The sequence below is a fragment of the Hypanus sabinus genome, chromosome 14 (assembly GCF_030144855.1).
Source record: "Hypanus sabinus isolate sHypSab1 chromosome 14, sHypSab1.hap1, whole genome shotgun sequence".
NCBI classification, from domain to species: domain Eukaryota; kingdom Metazoa; phylum Chordata; class Chondrichthyes; order Myliobatiformes; family Dasyatidae; genus Hypanus; species Hypanus sabinus.
In genome coordinates this window covers 18,049,908-18,070,964 of record NC_082719.1, presented here as the reverse complement: position 1 = coordinate 18,070,964, position 21,057 = coordinate 18,049,908, and the positions used below count along the sequence as shown (strand labels likewise).

General features: G+C 45.7%; 1 protein-coding gene across 6 annotated transcripts; it reads left to right on the top strand.

Annotated features, from left to right (window-relative positions):
• The first annotated feature begins 4,257 nt into the window (after positions 1–4,257).
• On the top strand, positions 4,258–20,550 carry LOC132404570 (oocyte zinc finger protein XlCOF6-like). 6 transcript variants are annotated; one of them, XM_059988802.1, is made up of 4 exons: positions 4,258–4,328; positions 8,569–8,701; positions 11,359–11,471; positions 17,228–20,550. In XM_059988802.1, the coding sequence occupies exon 4, from the start codon at positions 17,506–17,508 to the stop codon at positions 18,460–18,462; it is 957 nt and encodes a 318-aa protein (XP_059844785.1). In that variant the 5' UTR covers positions 4,258–4,328; positions 8,569–8,701; positions 11,359–11,471; positions 17,228–17,505; the 3' UTR covers positions 18,463–20,550. The 6 variants fall into 6 exon arrangements, with proteins under 6 accessions (XP_059844785.1, XP_059844789.1, XP_059844786.1 ...); XM_059988806.1 differs by having other exon boundaries at positions 4,284–4,328; positions 8,573–8,701; XM_059988803.1 differs by lacking the exon at positions 4,258–4,328 and adding an exon at positions 4,838–5,975.
• The last annotated feature ends 507 nt before the right edge of the window (positions 20,551–21,057 follow it).

Genomic DNA, 21,057 nt, shown 5'->3' with positions numbered 1-21,057 from the left:
GGGGGAATGAGTGGACAAGGGAGTTGCGTAGGGAGCAATCCCTGTGGAAAGCAGAAAGGTGGGGGGAGGGAAAGATGTCCTTGGTAGTGGGATCCTGTTGGAGGTGGCGGAAGTTTCGGAGAATTAAATGCATCTCAATTTCTCAAATGCATCTCTCCCATTTCCCGTACATCTGCCCTTACCCCATCTGCCCACCACCCCACTCAGGACAGGATTCCCCTTGTCCTCACCTACCATCCCACCAGCCTCCAGGTCCAATGTATAACTCTGTAACTTCCGCCACCTCCAACGGGATCCCATTACCAAGCACATCTTTACATCTATCCCTCCCCACCCTTTCTGCTTTCCGCAGGGATCACACCCTACGTGACTCCCTTTTCCACTCGTGTCCCCCCCCCCCCCACATGCCTTGCCACCGATCTCTCTCCTGGCACTTATCCTTGGAACAAGTGCTATACCTGCCCTTACACTTTCTCCCTCATCACCATTCAGGGCCCCAGACAGTCCTTCCAGGTGAAGCGACACTTCACCTGTGAGTCGGCTGTTGTGGTATACTGCGTCCGGTGCTCCCGGTGTGACCTTTTATATGTTGGTGAGACCTGACGCAGACTGGGAGACTGTTTTGCTGAACACCTACGCTCTGTCCGCCAGAGAAAGCAGGATCTCCCAGTGGCCACACATTTTAATTCCACATCCCATTCCCACTCTGATATGTCTATCCATGGCCTCCTCTACCGTCAAGATGAATCCACACTCAGGTTGGAGGAACAACACCTTGTATACCAGCTGGGTAGCCTCCAACCTGATGACATGAACATTGACTTCTCTAACTTCTGTTAATGCCCCTCCTCCCCTTCTTACCCCATCCCTGACCGATTTAGTTGTGCTTTTTTTCTCTCTCTCTGCCCATCACCCTGCCTGTTCTCTATGTCCCTCTGGTGCTCCCCCTCCCCCTTTCTTTCTCCTGAGGCCTCCTGTCCCATGATCCTTTCCCTTCTCCAGCTCTGTATCACTTTCACTAATCACCTTTCCAGCTCTTTGCTTCATCCCACCCCTCCGGTCTTTTCTTATCATTTCACATTCCCCCCTCCCCCAACTACTTTCAAATATCTTAGTATCTCTCCTTTCAGTTAGTCCTGACGAAGAGTCTCAGCCCAAAACATCGACAGTGCTTCTTTCTATAGATGCTGCCAGGCCTGCTGTGTTCCACCAGCATTTTGTTTGTGTCAACAGATAAAGAACATCTGTGGAGAGGAACAAAGTTAATGCACCAGCTCCAACACCCTGTGTTGGAATGGCTTCAAACAATTTCTGATCTGATTTCAGGTCTTCAGTGTTTCTTTAATTTCCAGCTTCTCACAGACAGATGACAGTGAGTGAGAATTTCCAAACACGTGAGGACACTGAACCCGAGGTAGATAACCAACAATGCAAACACTGAACAGCTCATTCCAGGTACTCACTACCTCTGTGTATTGAGATTACCTCGCAGGTCCATTCGATCTCTCTGCTCTTTTCTATCTGTGGCCATTGAGCCCCTCTAACCATCAACAAGATGGCTGCTGCACTCCCATCTCAGCCACATGTTTCTGCCTGATCTTCATTTCCTTGATCCCTTTGGTCTCCACACATCTGCTGGCCTCTGTTTTATGTGACAGCGATCATGGAGTCTTCACCACCCTCTGTGATGGGGATTTACAACCATTCACCACCCTTGGAGTGGAGACATATCCGCTCATCTCAGTCCCGGACAATCCACCCCCTTTTTCAGAGACTGGGATCCCTGGTTCAATCAGTAATGATGTTGTGCATTTCAATGTGTTCACCTCTCAGTCCTTGATTCTCCAAATGAAAGGGTGATTACATTTGATCTTTCTTCATATGATGACCCTACCACTCCAGGGATCTGCCTGGTGAATCTTCATTACATTCTCTGCAACAAACACTCTCTAACCTCTTTGTTAATCCTCCATGGAATTAATTTCCATCTTCTGCAGCCCCGTGTTGCCCCAACCACTCACCTCCCCCTCTCCTGGATCCACCTCTCACTCCCCAGCTCTTGCCCCATCCCCACCGCTCACCTCTTTTCTCTGACTATCTCCCGTACACTCTCAGTCCAGAGGGAGGGTCTCGGCCCGAAATGTTGACTGTCCATTTCCCTCCACAGATGCTGTCCAACCCACTGAGTTCCTCCGGCAGTTTGCTCTTTAGTCTGTATAACCCGTGTTAGTGTGGGGAGCGGGATTTTACACCATATTCCAGGTACAATCTCAACAAAGCCCAAATAATTGTCACTTTGCCTGGACCATTGGCCCCGCTTGCTGGTCAACAGTCTGCCGGTGTTTGCCCCCAATGTGGTGAATCCCTCTGCTCGTCACCACCATGGGCTCAGACATTTCTACAGATCAGCCTCTCCTGTACCCACCAGGACAAGCATTCCTCTCGCACCATCTTCATCCTTCCAATAAAATCCCCCCTTCCGGGGAACCGGCATCAAACCGATGGGCCGAGAGGTCTCCTCCTACCTCTCAGTGATACATCAGACTCCGACCGCAGGAAACGCCCCCAACATCCCTCGGAGGGAAATGGAAATAAATCAAAACATGGGGACATTTACTTTGGGATTTGTCGGGCTGGAGATCGACACTTGAGCGGGAGACGACTGCCGCGGGGGTAACGCCCACTCGGCTTGCCCGCTTCTGCGACTGATTGTAACCAGTGATTGACATCGCTTCGCACCAATGGGAATAGCGCAGCTGCTGAATCCTCTGTTGACAGCGGAGGAGAAATGGGTTGGTCACGTGATTATTAGCTCTGCCGTTAAACCGATAAAGCACGAGCTCACCTGCGTGTAGGTGACGTAAGACACCGCGGACGTGAGAGTAGATCCCGGTGTTTGGAACCCATGTGTGACGTCAGGCTCGAGGGGTGTGTGTCTGACGTCACCTGTGGGCGAGCGCTCGTATTTAAAAGCACTTTAATAGACATTTCTTAAGAATTCAGTGGGACAGCAGTATTAATCACGGGTTTCATCACTGAAACCAGTGTTTGTGGTGTTTGTCCCGATTCGGGTCAAAACATCAGAATTGCCTGCGGGGTCCACACACACAAAGCCACAGAAAGTCAACCGAAAGCCTCTCGTCCCTGCAGTCTTTGTCTCCTGGTAAACTCAACACTTTGACAATGTGGACCATAGGTACCCCTTCCTCTCAAAGTCAGGGGATCATTCAGACAGCTGATCGCTGAGAGGAATTATATTGATTGGTCATTAAAGTTCACCCAGATTCGTCTGGACGGATTTGATGTGGAGTTCGTGGTGTCACAGTGAAAGGACCAGACGGCCGAACTCTCTCAGTTGTCCAAACATCCTTTCAGGTGCAGCGACACTTCACCTGTGAATCTTCCGGGGTCGCCCATTGTGTCCGTTGCTCCAGATACGGCCGCCTCTACACTGGTGACACCAGCTCCTCCGCAGTTGTACGGGGTAGGGTTGTTTTTTATATTGGGGGTCGATATTATTGTTCCCTTTTGTGCGGAGGGGTGGGTTTTGGGGGTTGATGTTTGGGATGCCGTTCTTTTTTATGCGTGAGGTGGGGTGGGAGTCTCATTTTTTTCCTCTCTGAGCGTTATTTGTGGATACCTGCTTTGATAATAAATTAACCTTTGAACTATCCGCTCCGAGCGGGACTTCCTGGTGACCAAACATTTTCTTTCCGATTCCCATTCCCGTTCCGACGTGTCAACCCATCTTTGGCTAACCCATCCTCAGGGTCCAGGATCAGCACCTCATATTCCGGTTGGGACCCCCCCCCCCTCCCCCCGCCCCAACCTGATGGCATAAATATCGATTTCTCCTTCCGGTGAACAAATTTTCCCCTCACACCCCTCCCTCCCACTCCCTCTTTTCCTCTCTGACTTTCCACTGCTCCATCCCTTTCCTCACTCTTCTCTCCTATTAGATTCTATTTTCTTCTGCTCTTGAGCTTTCCCACCTACCTGGCTTCACCTGTCATCTTCCAGCTAGCCATTTCATCGGCCGCCCCGATTTTATTCAGATATTTCTTCCATTCCATGTCAGTCCTGAAGGAGGGTTCAACTGCAAACGTCAATTGTTGACTCTTTTCGATAGATGCTGCCCGGCCTGCTGAGTTCCGTCCGCATTTTGTGTGTGTTGCTCTGAATTTGCAGTCGGGCTTTGTCTCTTTGTCACTTTGTCTCTGTTGTCCGTCTCGCCTCCGAGCACTGGTGGCGCTGCGGAGAACCTCCTGGTAAACGCATGCGCAGTACCGACTGCAGCTGCTGTTGCTGGTTGTCCAATTTGAGTGGGGGTGAGTAGGGAATGATCTCGAGGTTGTGTAAATTGGGGGCCGGTTGCATTGGGAAAGGGCCAAGCCCGAGCTCTTCCAGACGGCTGGAGCAGGGGTGCAGTGGCAATTTTTTAGGTGCAGGAGCTGCACGAGGGATGATTGATAAGTTTGTGGCCCAAGTTAAAAGGCCTAAAGTTTCACAGCTCTCGGTACTCTGCCTCGTACTGTTTCCCTCGCAGAAATAGTTGGACAGGAAGTGTATCTGTCAGTGTCGACACTCACAATATCCTCACACGTAGGGTTAGGCCTATACAGGTTCTGTTTAGTCTTTAAATATATAATAAGTTAAAGAAGCTTGACTCTTTACATACATTATTATTGTACCTATACGAATAAAAGAATCGTATTTTGGAGGTGACAAATTTTAACGGGAGAAGAGCAACGATTTGGGAGGTTTGGAAATGCATTTTTGTGCCGTTCATTGCCTCTCTAAATTACTCTTTTTCCTATCAACACAAAGAGAAGAAAAGCCTCTTTCCAATCAACTACAGTTGGTAGAGCGAGGCCAATGATAATAATAGGAATGATAGTAGAAATGACATAAAACTAGTTTATAGCCTAGAATGTTTTTTTTGCATTTGGCTTGTAAATAAAACTAAATTTATCCAGGTGTAGAAGAGGATTTTGGATGATTACCTTGAATATTTTATCAAAATCAGTCCGAAGATATGCAAGCAGTGAATTTTTCTTTTATTATTTTAAACTTTTAAACTTAGGTTTCGATTTTCATTCCTTGCTTAATATAGCTCCTAACTGAAATCCAATGGTACCCATTGGAAAGAGCGGAAAAATGCTCACACTTGTGTACAGGTATTCCCCAGCTTCCTAGGACAATGGGTCGAGTGACCAACACCCCGTCGCCCCAACCCCACTTTCCGTAAAATTCCCTCTATTTAATATGTGGCCGCTGTTAAATTCTCCGCTTGTTAATTTTGACTTTTTTTTTACAGAGGTGTAAGAGTGGCGCTCTGGCAGCACTGCACCCCTGAATGTATGAGACAGTACACTGTTAAATGCAAAACCTTTAACAGTGTCAATGACCAGAGGGATCTTAGACTCCAAGTTCTTTGCTCCCCGAAAGAGACTGCACAGATTGATCAGTTAAGAAGGCAAATGGCATGGTTCTCTTTATTAGTTGAAGCATTGAGTTCAAAAGTTGGGAAGTTGTGTTACAACTTTATAAAACTAGTTAGGCCACATCTGGAGTTCTGGTTGCCCTCATCCTCGGAAGGATGTTGGGGCTTTGCAGAGGGTGCAGAAGAGGTTTACCAGGGTACTGCCTGGATTAGAGGGCATGAGCTAAAACGAGAGGCTGGACAAACTTGGGTTGCTTTCTCCTGAGTGGCGCAGGCTGGGGTGAGATTGGATGGACATTTATAAGATTACGAAAGGAACAGAGAGAGTGGACAGACTATGTATTTTTCCTGATGACATGATCCCATTTAACCGCAGCTGTAACAGTCTCTTCACGCATGCTCACTATCTCCGGTGGGTGGTGTTTTCCTTTCCGCTCAGTGCTGAAGTGGGATCAGGAAAGGGTTTTCGCCCCCTGGGTTGGGGAGCCGGGGGTCGGTATCATTGCAAGACGAAGATATCACTTTCCCCTCGGTGAGTATTGCGACCAATCTGGAGAGGGGATATCTGATGTTGGCCATGAGCCAGGAAATGAGGGCCAATTACTCATTTATTTTTCAGTTACCTGGGCTTGTCAAAAATATGTTGACTTCACTGAATTTGCATTGAACGATCCAAACCAGGAGCCCGGGCTGACTATTTCTGCGGAATTGAGATAGAAGTCCCACCAACAGGTCACGTAAGGTTGTTTACCGCAAATCTGTCCCGCCCTCCGCCTTGTGACGCAAGATCATGTGGTGTGTGCGCACATCCCCCAATGGGTGGTGATACTTCTTCCATGTTGTGAGGCAATCGGATGTTGGGCACTGAGTCCCGTTAACTTCCCCCAGCTTCCTGAGGCTCCTCAAGTTTGTCCTTGAGCTTTACGGCTGTTGTGTCTTCTCCCCGAATGGGGAGGGCAAGAAAGGAGAACGACTCAGGTTGTTGGGATCTTTGATTTCACTGACTGCTTTACCGAGGGACTGGGAAGTCTGGGGGGGGGGGGGTGTGGAGAATAGTTTCTGTGATGTGCTGATCTGTATCCAAAGGTCTCTGCCATTCCTCACAGTCACGGGCAGAGTGGTTACCATGCAAGGTGTGAAGTGTCCAGATGGGAAACTTGTTGGTAAAAATTTGGTGAGGGTCAAAATATATATGGCAAAGTTCTTATTGTTTATCTAACTTTGTCATTTTACAATCTTTTATGCAGTAGTATGTACTTTTAATTCAGTATCTGCGTATTGCGGGAGGACCATCAGTGATTGTCCTTGATCCCTTCTCCCACCTGGTTCCATCTGCTCATCCCTGCCCATCTTGTTTAACCTCTGTCCAGTCTTCTAACCCCACCTTTTCCCCACCCTCCCCCCCCACTTCAGTGATATGCATCAACCATCTGGGTCAACCTTGGTCTACCCTGTATCCCACCACCTCAATGTTATATATCAACAATTGTTCTTCTCACCTTTGTCTTCATTCTGAAATGTTCTTTTGAACTGAGTCATTTCCAGAATCAGTTTTTGTTAGCTGGAATGCCAGAGGGTCATCAGGTACCAATTCTGTTGTGCATTGGTGTGGGAGTGCTAGTTTTGGCTTTGACTTTGGTTAGTGCTTCTACAGATGGGGCTGGATTGTCGTCCTTCTGAAATGAAGCAGAAATTTTGAGCAGCTGGACATTGGTTGTGGGGAAATCCCGGATTGCACTACCCAGTGTAAGATGCGGGATGATGTGTGAGACTTTCAGGGTCGGTGAGTGGCAGATTCAGCTGTGTGACTCTGTGAGGTTGGGTCCTGGGATATCACAGTTTTTGATCCAGGTAAAATGGACCTGGGGATCGAGCTGCTTGGGCTAATGAGGTGTAGAGTATTTCTGGTCTGGGATCAGATGTTTGTCTCTGGAGTTCCTTAGGAAGCAATGACTGCTAATCTAAGGAGAGGATGAGTTCCCACTCCATCTTCACAGGGAGAGGCTATGAGTAAATGAGCTGTTCTGTATTTACAACAGTAGAAATAGACACGTGAGTTTGGTGTTCAAACTGTGTTTGGAAATCCCCCCCCTCACTGTCACCTGTCTGTCACTCGGTGGAAATCAAGCAGAATCTCAAGTTGCTGGAGATCTGCAGTAAAAATTGAAAATGTTTGAAGTAATTCTGATGAAATATTATTAACCTGAATTGTAAAGTTTGTTCCTCTCCCCACAGCTGTTCCTTACCTGCTAAGTGTTTCTGTTTATTAGTTTCTTTTTACTGCATTCATCCTGGACTGGTTTATATTTCCTGAAATGTACCTGTTTTAACCTGGAAATGGAAATGGCTCGTTCTGTGATAGTAGAATAGTAAAGAAACCACAACTTTTCCCTGTAAATTATCCTGGTACCAATTTGTCTGTTATTCCTGGAAATGTGTTCAGTACATCTGTTGCTAACGAGGTTTACAAGAATAATCTCAGGAATAATTGGCTTTATGTATGAGGAGCATCTGATGGTTCTGGACCTGTGCTCAATGGAGTTCAGAGGGGCAGTGGGGGTGGTGGAGGGGTGTATGGTTAAGAAAACCTACTGAATGCTGAAAAAGCTGGATACAGTGGACATGGAGAGGACGTTTCCATGAGACAGTGAGTCTGTGATCTGACAGCACAGTCTCAGAATAAAGATGCTTCCCTTCAAAAATGAGGTGAGAAAAATTTTTTGGCCAAAATATGACTGATCTGTGGAATTTGTTGCTGCAGAGGTTGGTTGAGGCTGCCATTTGGGTACATTTATGACCGAGGTTAGTACATTTAAGTAGCTTCACAGTTATAGGAGGAAGGCAGGAATATGGTGTTGGAATAAAACTCAGCCATGGTTGAATGGTAGGGCAGACTAGATGGGTCGAATCACCTAATTCTGTTCTTAAGTCTTACCAAGACTGAATGATGGCTCCTTCTTATCTCATATCGTTTTGTGACGTGTGAGGGACAATAAAAGATTGCTGACTGAAAGATTTGCCTTCAACGTTTAAATTTCAGTGAGTTTTGTTCTTAGTAACATGAAGCAGAAATGTTTGGTTCTCCTTTTTATTGTTAATGTGCTTCATTATCTTTCATGTTAAAGTTAGACCTGCGGTAAGAGACTTATTGGAAGAAAAACCCCAACTGGAAGCAAACCACGACTGAAGACAAGGGAACAGCAACAATTGAACCAGCCCGAGGATTGAGAGCATCAACTGGAGAGAATCCGAAGTTTGGTGAGTCTCATTTACTCAAACACTCGTCCTTTAGACAGTACATACCTGTACAAAGGAAGGTAGGAAATAGTTGGAGTGAGACTGAATGTACCTAGAAAAACCAGTTATGCGTCGGTCAGACCCAGTTGCAATCACTCCAGGTCTGGTAATGTGCTTCCAGCAGCCCAGCCCTTTAAAACCACTCCCATTCTGTGGAAGTCGAATCCAGATAGAGTCCCTCAGAGAACCGTATAAGTACAAACTTTTTATTTAGTCGCTCAAACCAGAACAATCTACAACTGTTCCCACCCAATCCACTAACTGACTAACAATTACCCTTACACTACAGATATATCCGTCCTGATACCCCCCTACACAAAACAGGCTGGAGCCAAAGTTATTTACTAAATGACAGCCGCTAAAGACAAATTGCAAAATATTCCTAATGGCTTACAAACACAGAACAGACTGAAGCTGTCCTATCTCTATGCACGAGTACACAAGGAGATAAGCATCCTGAAACCCTAACTAGCTTCCCTCAAGAAGAAATATGGCTCAGCATGGCTTGTCGTATCTGTTGATCATTAGCACTTTTCTTTCGGCAAAACAGGCTGTTTAACAAAGCGTGAACCCTTTTTCATAATTTATCATTCCCTCCTTTTGATCATTACATGATCAACAAAGCAGTAATTTTTTACAGAGAAAGCAACCAAGTACAGCATTGACTTATCAGTAGGTAGAAACAGCGTACAACGGTAATTATTACTATAAAATGTACAACTATTAAGCTATAATGCAATATCATGCCCCACATATTACCAAACAGGCTTCGAAGGCCACCATTTTGACCCTTCGGTGAACTCGTGTAAATCCTGCCCTACTTTCTTGATGCTGTCAATCTCTTTGGCAATGTGCTCAAAGAGGGATGTAATGTTCGTCGACTCATCAGGGATATAGATGCAGCATTCTGTGTCAATAATAGCACAGGTTCCCCCTTTCTCAGCTAGGATAAAATCTAAAGCCATATGATTCTGTAGAACTGTTTACCGGATTGCAATTACTTCAGTAGATATTTCTGTTGCTTGGGCCTGTGTTTCTGTCAGGGCCCCTGCAGTATTGTGGCCAGCTCCTCAAGTGTTGTAGCTCAATTGATTATCTCTCGTGAATTCCTGGCTGCTCCATAGGAGAGAAAAGTGGTCATCCAAAATCGCTCAGTCTCAGTTATTCCTCTCTGCTGCTGGGCACCTGCAAGTATGGCCAGGATGCATGTTTCCCAGTATAGGAAGTTCTGTTTGGTGGGGGCCTGAGATACCTTCCCTCAAAACACTGACAGCCACAATCCTCACCTCAGTTCCTCGAGTGTTATTTGAGAAAGCCCAGGCTGAAAGTTCCTCACTCTGGTTGAGCGGGTTTACTGACTTTGGGATCATAGTTTTACCATGCTGCAGAATTTCGGCCCAAATCCAGCAGGCCCCTAGTTCTACCTGTTTGGCATAGGTGTGACACAGAGACAGAAAGGTGTTAACATGGGGGCCCCGGATGCTGGAGTGAGCCCTCTCAAAGACATAAACACAAACACCACAATCAGCCAATACAATTCCTTTAGTCCAAGGGAGTCCTCCCGCTCAGTTCCTTCAGTTTCACGGTCGTGGGAGTGGTCAGTAACATCTGATATGGTCCTCTCCACTGAGGTCAGAGTTTCCCTCGATCCCAGTTCTTGATCAGGACAAAATTCCCAGGTCCTCTGGTGGGGTAGTCACTCCTCTCTGCGGGTTAGTTCTCTTCCTTGTAAGCATGTCATACCTGTGAATGTAATACTTGGAAAATTTTGATTATGTGGCATAAATATTTCCCTATCTCTTCCCCGAGGGTATGCATATCCAATTTTTCTGGTAGACTTTCTGGGAGCAATGGTACACAAGGTCTTGGACCCCAGGGTGTCCTCATGGACCGTCCATAAATGATTTCAGCTGGTGACAACCCTGTTTTCCCCTGTGGGGTAACCCTCAGGTGGAATAGGGCTAACAGTAGGACCTTCAACCATGTGAGTTCAGTCTCCACCGTTAGTTAGGCCAATTTACTCTTCAGAGTGCCATTGGCTCTTTCCACTTTGCCAGCGGCCCGTGGGTGGTGTAACACAGTGGAATTGTTGCTCGATAGCTAGTTTGTTACATACCTCTTTGTTTACTTTCGCCACAAAGTGTGAGCCATTGTCAGAGCTCAGTATCTCTGGCAGGCTGTACCTAGGAATAATTTCCCGTAATAATACCTTCATAACAGTCATAGCAGTATTATTGGTTTTTGGAATAGCTTCAATCCATCTACTAAACACATCTGTAAGAACTAAACAGTATATATAGCAATGTCCTCTCGGCAATTCAATAAAATTAACTTGTAGACATGAGAAAGGTCCACCTGTCAAGGAAGTTGTACCAGGTGTGCAGGGTACAGGCTACCAACTATTCCCTCCTTTCCCAGGTGTGTACAATCATGTAAATAATCAACCAGTATTGGTAGAACTGTGTAGGAACACAAACCTATCCCGCTGGGGTGATCCAAAAACCTAGGTTGAGTCTTTCTGGCACCCCATCTGGGACCACAGTTTGCGCTCCTCCTCAGAGGTGTCCCACTGAAAAGTACGGACCTCCTGCATGTCTGACAAACCTGTTCTGCTTAAGTCACTGAAGGTTGCTCGACAGGAATCTGAGGGGACTACAACTACCGAGGATCATGCCGCACTTTTCGCTGTCTTATCTGCTAAAACATTGCCTTTAGTGACCCAATGGGACATGTGAGTATGGGCTGCACGTTTAATAATAGCCAAAACTCAAGGTAGCTGTAGAGCAGTGAGTAAGTTGTTTACAAAGGTGGCGCTATTAATGGGGTGGCTAGAGAAAGTCAGGACTCCCCATGTTCCCAGAGAGCCCGGTAGTCATGTACAACTCCAAATGCATAATTGGAGTCTCTGTAAACGTTCGCACTTTAGCCTGTTACTAGGATACAGGCACGAGTCAGAGCAGACTTCTGGGCGGAGACAGCTGCTTCAAAAGAGGCCTGCTCAATTACTTCACTGTCTGTCACTATCGCATAGCCAGAATATCGTTTTCCTGGTGGATCCACAAAAGAGCTTCCATCCTCATAAAACGTTGACTCGGGCTTGAGGGGGTTTTGCGGAATGGATGGGAGAGTCTGTCCTTCTTTCACAGTGATCCGGACAGGGGGCAGTTGGTGCGGCCGACTCCGTGCCTGAAGTTGCCCAGAGATGGGGTACAATGTCTTGGGTTTGGTCAATATTCAAGAGTGTCTTACCAGATGTCCTATCATCACCTCAGACTCCTTCTGGTATCAGAGTTGGCTCGCGGCCAAGTCCTGCCAGTCTCCCTCAGTGCTGGAGGCTTCTTTCATCAAGGTGTAAGCAAAAAACCCTAGGCTCTTTGGCTTGAACCCAGGACAAACCCTAACAGTAATATTGGGAACCAGCAGTCCTGTCTGTCACCAAAAGAAATCCGGAACTTCAGCCAGTAATGCACTGCTCTCTCTTACTTTAACCTCTCCAATCACCATGACTGGGAACTCCTGTCTCTCAAGGGGTGCATAATATTGGCTTTCCTCAGTTGAGCTCCCTGTAGGGTCATAGCACCATAGCACAGAGTCACATGAGGGTCAGCAGCTGGCAGGGGGGGTTCAAATGCAGTGGAGTCCAGATTAAGTGCCCACCAGTGGAGGGGGGGGGGGGGTGCGTCGAAACTGGGGAAGCTGTCGGTTGTTTGCTAGTCCCAGGGTGATACCTTTGTCCATGCATAGAAGTTCGACTTCCAACGGACAGAGCAAGTCTCTTCCTCCTAAATTACACCACCGGCCGGTGGTGACTGTACATGAAACCTCACACTGGGTCCCCTTGGAATTCCACTTGCAGTGGCTGGGTACGTGAATATGTATATTCCGTGCCTTTGAACCCAGACAGAGTGATTGTAGTGTCTGATAGCTGGATTCCCTTTTCCAATACTATTTCCTGATCGACAGTGGATGTGGTTGCTCCCGTATCAATCATAAATGGAATTGGAATTCCAGCAACTTGCAGTATTACATTAGGCTCTTCCTGCGGGGTGGTACTCATGGTAGGAAGCATCCTTGTTTGTCAATTTCTAAACGGGTTGTTGTTCCCACCTGTCCCGTGGTAGATTTTTGTTCCCATTTCTGATCCCCAGGTATAGCCTGCTCCTGTCCTCCTTCCCACTGAACATATTCACATTTAATATTAGTTCCCATCGGGGTTGATCGGGATTTGAAAGCCGATAATATGGCAAAGCTCGTTGCATTCAATTTCGGTTGTTGTCAGGTCAATCCATATTATTTGTTTTAATTATGTTGGCTAACTTAGTTGTTAAGCAGTCCTGATTCTCCAGGCTTAGGTTTGCATTCAAGTACTTTAGTGATATTTGCAGGTTGCTGGAGAGCACTTTCCAAGGCTTGAATAATCTGGTCTGTCTGTTCATTCCCATTATGGTTTCCCGCCTGTAACCCCTGATAGGTTTGGTATCTCAATTCTGCCTTCCATTTCTGCCCCTCATCAGCTGAGAGAATCATGCAGCAGAGACTGAATAAATATTGTGGACTCGCATTAAACATTTGTATAGTACTGCGGACATAATGAGCAAACTGTGCTGGTTTTTCCTTTCTATCTGGGGCCTGATTCATGATCATTATCATTTCTTGAGGCTTCCAGGCTGCAGACCCAGGAATCACTGAGTGCTGTCCTTCCTCTTGCTTGTGGATTGGGCAGCATTCAGGTGGGCAATTGTCCTTGTGGAGCCATTAACTCTGGGGTTTTATTAGATTCTTCCCTGCCTGTCTGGGAATAATCCTTGGTATTCCCTTTCTAGATCTCGGTATAGGGACCTCCCCTTCCCTGTGCTGCTGTTTTACCCGAGCGGCCACCGTATCTGAGTACTGGGAGAATTGGGGTTCGAGAGCACTGGGTGCACTTGGCCCCGGTAAGGTAGGAGAGGTACGGTGGGTGCCTACTCCTCATCACGGTCACTGTCCTCAAACCGGGTTGGTATGCCAGACATGGGTTCCCTTTCAGTTCAAACTTTAGACAGACGTTGTTACCCTTCTGTCCTATCTAGGCCGGCTTTGGTTTGCTTATGTTGCTTATCCTGCTCTACTTTTCAGCGTCCATCAACCCATTCACGCTCCACTTTTAGTGTCTCCCAACCTTTGGTGTTCCTTCTGCAGTACATACCTCTATCCCTTTGTCACATGCATTATTCCTCCAACTTGCTTATAATATAGTGTTCCACTTTACATCTGCCTTTTCCTTCCATTCCCTTTTCAATAATTTCCACTTCTTTTCAAAGTTCTTTTTCCATATCAAATTTACTGCTTGTTCTCATGAGGTATCCCTAGTTCCCCTCAGTGGCCACATTTTGTTCCCCAATTTCTTATTCAGCGCTGCACTCAACAATCGCAAATCTTTTTCCTTGTCTAGAAAACTCTCACACATATTGTGTTGGGCTGCTCCTGGCCCGCTCGAATCAATCAACAGCAATTGACCCATGTTCTCTAAGTAATTTACCCGGCACAAAGCCTCCTTCTTAATTAACAATCAGATATATTTACCCAGCTGGCACTCCTGCCCACTTAATAAATTTACCTAGCTGGCACCCCCTGCTGAATTGATAAATTTACCTGGCACGTCTGCCTCCTGCACACTTAGTAAAATTTTGCCTACCTTATACAAGTCTCCTGACTGATTCTTTCCCGATCCTGTCAAATATGAGATCAGCCTTAGGCGAGGCACCTTACCTCCAAAGGAACTAACAGAGAGCGACAAAAGGTAAAATACCTATTGTTGGTCTCTACAGTTCCCAGAGTGGTCCAGCCACTTACTCAGCCCGTCTGCTTGGCTTTCCCTACATTGGGATCCTGTTCGTGATGCCAAATGCTAAAGTTGAATCTGAATAAAACTCGGGAGACTAGCTTCTTATCGTCACCACAGTTTATTGCGCATTTTCCTGCAGGAGTTTGAGACCCCATTGTCAAAGGGAAGGCACTTAAGCACTGCCACCATCTGGCAAGTGGACTGACTTATCAGGTTACAGCCGTATATTTATACATAGTAAGCCCCATACATTACTATTGCGAGATGTTATTTGAACTGGTACGCTCATCAAGTCTGTTGGTACAAAACTTAATTATTTAGTTAAGAGGGTTCACTAAATCAAAGTTTTAATTACAGATGATGTACAGTACAGTCCTTATCAGTTATTCCCTTTGCAAGGCCCTGACTTAATTATAGACAATGTTCATTCCTGTCCTTATCAGCAAGTCCTCCCTTTACTCAAGTGAGGGTACAATGTATAATGTTATCAGCTTTCAGTGTGTCTCTCTGCAAGCCGCAGAGAACCAGCAATGAGCCTGTCTTAGCTAACTGCTGAAGACAGAGTTTACTTCAGTTCAAAAATTCCTATTCAGTCCCAATTATTCTTTTAGGTTACATAGGTTCAAAGTGATTTTTTTCTATGTCCTCAATTCCTCAGCAGGGTTCAGGGGAAATATTTATGTCCAATATAGAAACTGGTGTTAGTGTGTATTGTGGCGATACAAACGTTTCTGGAGAATTTACACGTGGGAACAAGTGGAGTGATATTTAGAGTGATATTTTTAAAGCATAATTTAGCAAGCAAACCACATATGGACAATGTGCAAAAGCTCTGGTGAGAAAATTCTTCATTCCCCTTTATAAGCCTGCTACATAGGTTGTGTGAGAGTGCAGATGAGCTCGATCGAACCCAGAGGAGATCAAAGTTCTTATCGACAGTGGGTCGCTAGCTGTTAAAATGAATACCTCTCTATATAAAATTCATTTTGCACATGTTGTCACTGGGAAAAAATGCACAGTACAAGATTTATGTGCACACTGGTCATTACGAATTAGAGGGGACATTGGTGGGAAGGTGGGGAGACCTCCAATGTCCTTGTTGCCCTCACCTACAAGATATGCATCCAGCTGCAGCTTGTAGCCCTGCACTTTAAGGAGTTGAAACTTGAAATGGATGAATTCTGGATCATCCAGGAGTTGGAGGGAATGATAGATATGAAGAGAGGCGAGTTACTCCCAAGGTGCAGGACACAGGAAACTGGGTGAGAATCAGGAAGGGGAATGAGTTTAAATACCTATCGCAGAGTACTCTTGTGGCCATCTCGCCCAACAACAGGTGGACCGCTTTAGAAACTGTTGGGGTGGATTACTGGCAGAGGAATGTCAAAGTGGTGATTGGGGATTTGTTAGGGGTACAAAACAAGAGGGGACGAATATTCTTGTGGTAAGGCTTTGTTTTTGGGAAAATGAGGGAGAGTTTGTTTTTTTGACACCAGTCAGATGTTGTTCAGACCTCAGATAGAGTCAACAATCAAATGGTTGAGCATGGTGCGATGAATGTGCTGACCTGTGTATACCACAATACAAGAAGCATCGTAGGAAAGCTCGATGAGCTCAGAAAAGGGAATTATGATACTGTAGCCAGTATTGGGACTTGGTTGCACCCAACAGTTTGAGGGATTTAGAGGAACAAATTTATAGAGAGATCACAGACCATGCCAAGAAACAAAGGTTGATACAGTAACTGATTTTAACTTTCCATATATTGATTGGGACTCCCATATCGTAAAAGGAATAGATGGGGTAGAGTTTGTCAAATGTGCCCTTAATCATTACGTAGAATTCCCAATGTAGAAGTGTGCAATAAGCTGTGAGAAAATGAACTAGGGCTCCAGGCTCCCATCCAAACTTCCTTTAAATGGTGAAACTGAGCTCATATTCATCACTTGCTCTGGCATCTCATTCCACACTCTCATGACCATTTCATTAAAGAGCTTTTCAACGTGTTCCCAATAAATTTTCACCTTCCCCACTTACCCATGACCTCTGGTTGTCATCCCACCCAAACTCAGTGGAAAAAGCTGCTTGCATTTACTCTATCTATACCTTCATAATTTTGTATACTTCTGACAAATCCTCAAATGTATGATTTCCTTGTTCATGTTTAGAGCCCTTTTTAGATGTATAAGATGATGAGGGGCATTGATCGTGTGGATAGTCACAGAGTTTTTTTTCCCAGGAGAGGACATAGTTTTAAGGTACTTGGAAATAGATACCGAGGGGATGTCAGGGGTAAGTTTTTTACAGAGAGTGGTGGGTGGGTGGAATGGACTGCTGGCAATTTGCATGAGAGCATTTCAGTTACTGTGGAGCCAGGAACCCATGCTGCTCAGTGGGAACAGGGAATAATACCAATGGAGAGAGTCAAACTGAGCCAGGTCACAGATTGGAGATGGCAGGAATGCCCCATTCGTATAGAGACAGAAAGAGCATCAGAGTTTGATGGTCATTACAGCTACCAGCACTGTGCCCAATTTCTCCCTCCAAATTGTGTTGAACTTCACTGTAACAGTGTGATGCCAGATTACACCTTGGCAACTCAAGTGATCTCATCTGAAATGTTGTCCTACACCCATTAATGGATTTTGTAAATCTTTTTGCAGGTTACAAATAACACGGAATTTGTCTACGGGAATCTCGAACACAACACACCAGTTTTGCTAAATCTGTCCAGATTTTTAACTGGAGCAAGGGATTCACTTGATCATCTAACCGACTGGCACGCTCATCATTTTACTCAGGTGGGAACCCATTCATCTGCTCAGACAGTGGGAATGGATTCAGTCGGTCATCTCAACTGAAGGTACATCAAGTTCACATTGGGCAGGGGCTGGTCATCTGCTGAATTTGTGGGGAAGGATTCACTCAGTCATCTGACCTAATGGCTCACCAGCGAGTTCACACTGGGGAGAAACCGTTCACTTGCACGGACTGTGGGAAAGGATTCACTTACTCATCTGAACTGAAGTTACATCAGCGAGTTCACACTGGGGAGAGGCCATTCACCTGCCCAGATTGTGGGAAGGGATTCACCATATCATCTCACCTACTGATTCACCAGTCAGTTCACACTGCAGTGAGGGATTTCACCTGCTCAGTCTGTGGGAAGACATTCACTCAGTCATCCAATCTACAGAGACACCAGCGAGTTCACACTGGGGAGAAGCCATTCACCTGCTCAGACTGTGGAAAGGGATTCACTCGCTCATCCCACCTAAAGAGTCACCAGCGAGTTCATACTGGGGAGTGGCCGTTCACCTGCTTAGATTGTGGGAAGGGATTCACTCAGTCATCTCACCTACGGAGACACCAGTCAGTTCACACTGGGGAGAGGCCGTTCACCTGCTCAGTCTGTGGGAAGACATTCACTCAGTCATCCAACTTACAGACGCACCAGCGAGTTCATACTGGGGAGAAGCCGTTCACCTGCTCAGACTGTGGAAAGAGATTCACACAGCTAGCTAGCCTTCAAGCACACCAGTCAGTTCACACTGGGGTGAGGTCGTTCACCTGCTTAGACTGTGGGAAGGGATTCACCACATCATCTCACCTACTGAGTCATCAGTCAGTTCACACTGCAGTGAGGGATTTCACCTGCCCAGACTGTGGGAGGAGATTCTCTCAGTCATCCAACCTCCAGACACACCGGCGGGTTCACACTGGGGAGAAGCCGTTCACCTGCTCAGACTGTGGAAAGGGATTCACTCAGTCATCCAGCCTACAGGCACACCAGCGAGTTCACACTGGGGAGAAGCCATTCAGCTGCTCAGACTGTGGAAAAGGATTCACTCGATCATCCTACCTGCAGAGTCACCAGCGAGTTCACACTGCGGAGTGACCGTTCACCTGCTCAGAATGTGGGAAGGGTTTCACTCAGTCATGTCAACTACTGGCACACCAGCGAGTTCACACTGGGGTGCGGCCATTGAGCTGCTCAGACTGTGGGAAGGGATTCACTCTCCCATCTCACCTACTGAGACATCAGTCAGTTCACACTGCAAAGAGGGTTTTCACCTGTTCAGATTGTGGGAAGAGATTCCCTCACCCTTCCACTCTACAGAGACTCCAGTCAGTCCACACTAGGGAGAGGCCGTTCACCAGCTCAAACTGTGGGAAGGGATTCACTCAGTCATCTGATCTGCTGGCACACCAGCGAGTTCACACTGGGGAGAGACTGTTCACCTGCTGTGAATGTGGGAAGGCATTCACACGATCATCTCATCTACTGAAACAGCAGCGAGTTCACACCGATTAGAGGCCGATCACCTGCTCAAATGTTGGGAAGAGAGTCTCTCAGCCAAATCAACCAAATGTATATTATTGGGATTCACTGGGGAGAGGCTGTTCACCTGCTGTTAATGTGGGAAGTGATTCACTCAGTAATGTAACCTTGTGACACACTACCAGGTTCACACTGGGGAGAAAGTTTCAATAAGCTGCATGCTGGATATTTGTCCATCACTGTTGCTGAATGCAATTTCGAGTGTGACTGTCGGTGCTGAACTCTGCAATTATTTCTGCTGCTCACCGCATCCAGTTCTGCACCCTGGTCACTGGGCATGGGAGGAGTTTCTTCTGCTGCACATTCACCTTTAATGGGACTGGAGTTTAATATTCTGTATTTGAGACAAATAAATCAGTTTTATTTTAAACTCTGTTTCCGGTACTTAGTGAATTTATAACACGCCTAGGTGTGCTGGACCCTGCCAGTGATGCTGTTCCACGACAGTCCTTTTAAATCCTCCCCTGTTGTTCGTCTCTGTGGGATGGGTTCCAAACAGTCAACACTCTGGGTGAAGAGGTTCCCCTTGAATTCTCTGTAGACTGAAGAAGTCGAGCTGACTGCTGTTCTGTCTCAGATTTTTTTCGCCTCTGAAATCTCTGGGCTGAGGAAGAATGACATCTGGATTTACCCTCCTTACTCTGGGATCAGTTCTACATTATGGCTCATTTCCCCTGCTTCTAACGGGTTGTTAGAAAACACCACTGTCCTCTAAAGACTGAAAGCCGAATGGGAAACCATCAGTTGGATGTTCAACGGAGCAGGGTCAGAAACCAGAGGCAGGTCTGCACAGGGAAGAGTTTGGGGCTCTGGACGATAGTTGGGGTAAGAACATATGATGAGGAGAAGGGAATCAGCAGTGGGGCATGATAACGAATGACAGCAACATTTGGAAGCTGATTCAGTTGCCTGACTGATGCCTGTAGTGAGGTGCTCCACTGGTCAAGTAACGTGTGTGTGTTGGGAATGGTTTTATCAATTCAGGGAGTTGTTCCTGCTTGCCTATCCTATAATATTATATCCGGATGGTTATTTTAGATTGTCCTATCTGTAATAATGTATCGATTATCATAGAAATTGTGAGATTCTGTCTGTAACTGGATTGGTCTTGAATTTATTGTGCCTTAATTAAGTTAACATGGTCATTCATCAGTTTGTATGTTAAAGCAAGATTTTGGTGAATGATATTTGCCATTGATTGCAGCTGCATAAGTAATCAGATTGAGTTCAACTGCTGCAAGATCCTGAAATGTGTTGGATTGTGTCTGGTTTCTCTTGGCATTTTCTGCATTGATTGCCTTGTCTGTATTGTATGTATTTTTGATTTTTTGTTTTCTTTTTGTTAACCACCTTGTCCTGTATTCCTACAAGGAACCCTTCTGTTTCTGGGAAGATGTCTCCAACTCTCAGTCAGGTGCTCGATGTTTCCTTGTCAACATCTTGTCTGCTCAGATTATTGGGATGTCTCCCATAGAGGGTCATACTCATTCCACTGGTTAATGTTTTATTCCATAGTGATGATTCATTTTTCGGAGTTAGCTTCTCATTTAAGTTTTCTGGTCTGTATTTCTTACACAATTGCATATACACATATGGAGTGCTGAATCATGTTCAATTTTGATGAAAATAAATACTTAGAAGTTTTATCTGACTGTTGTGTGATTTTTGTTTCATGTGTGTTATTCCTGTTCCTCCTTCTGTCCAAGGTAGTGTTGATCTAAGTGGGTCTGAGTGTAAATAGACTTTTCTAAAGTTGTCATTTCATTTCTTATTTATCTTTGTAAATGTTACTGATTGAAATGGGACCAAGATATTTTCATAAAAATGTCAATATTGATGAAAGTGTTTATTGCCTTTGTTGTATTTGTTAACTATTGAGCTCTGTTTGGCAGGGCTTTTTAAAGCCCTGAACTAAATTTTGTCAAAGGTTTTCCCAATTTTGCACAACCTTCTATTGTTTTTGTTTGTTGATTTTCTAGATACATGGTTATCAAGAGTCCTAAAGAAGGGTCTTGGCCTGAAATATTGATTCCCATCCATAGATGCTGCCTGACCTGCTGAGCTTCTCCAGCACTTTGTGTGTATTTCTCTCGATTACTTGCTTCTGCAGGTCCTTTTGTTTCCCAGATATTTATATGTTTAGTGAAATAA

Bases quoted from the DNA above. Each gene is read 5' to 3' on its own strand.
- LOC132404570 (XM_059988802.1), top strand. From the start codon at position 17,506: ATGGCTCACCAGCGAGTTCACACTGGGGAGAAACCGTTCACTTGCACG.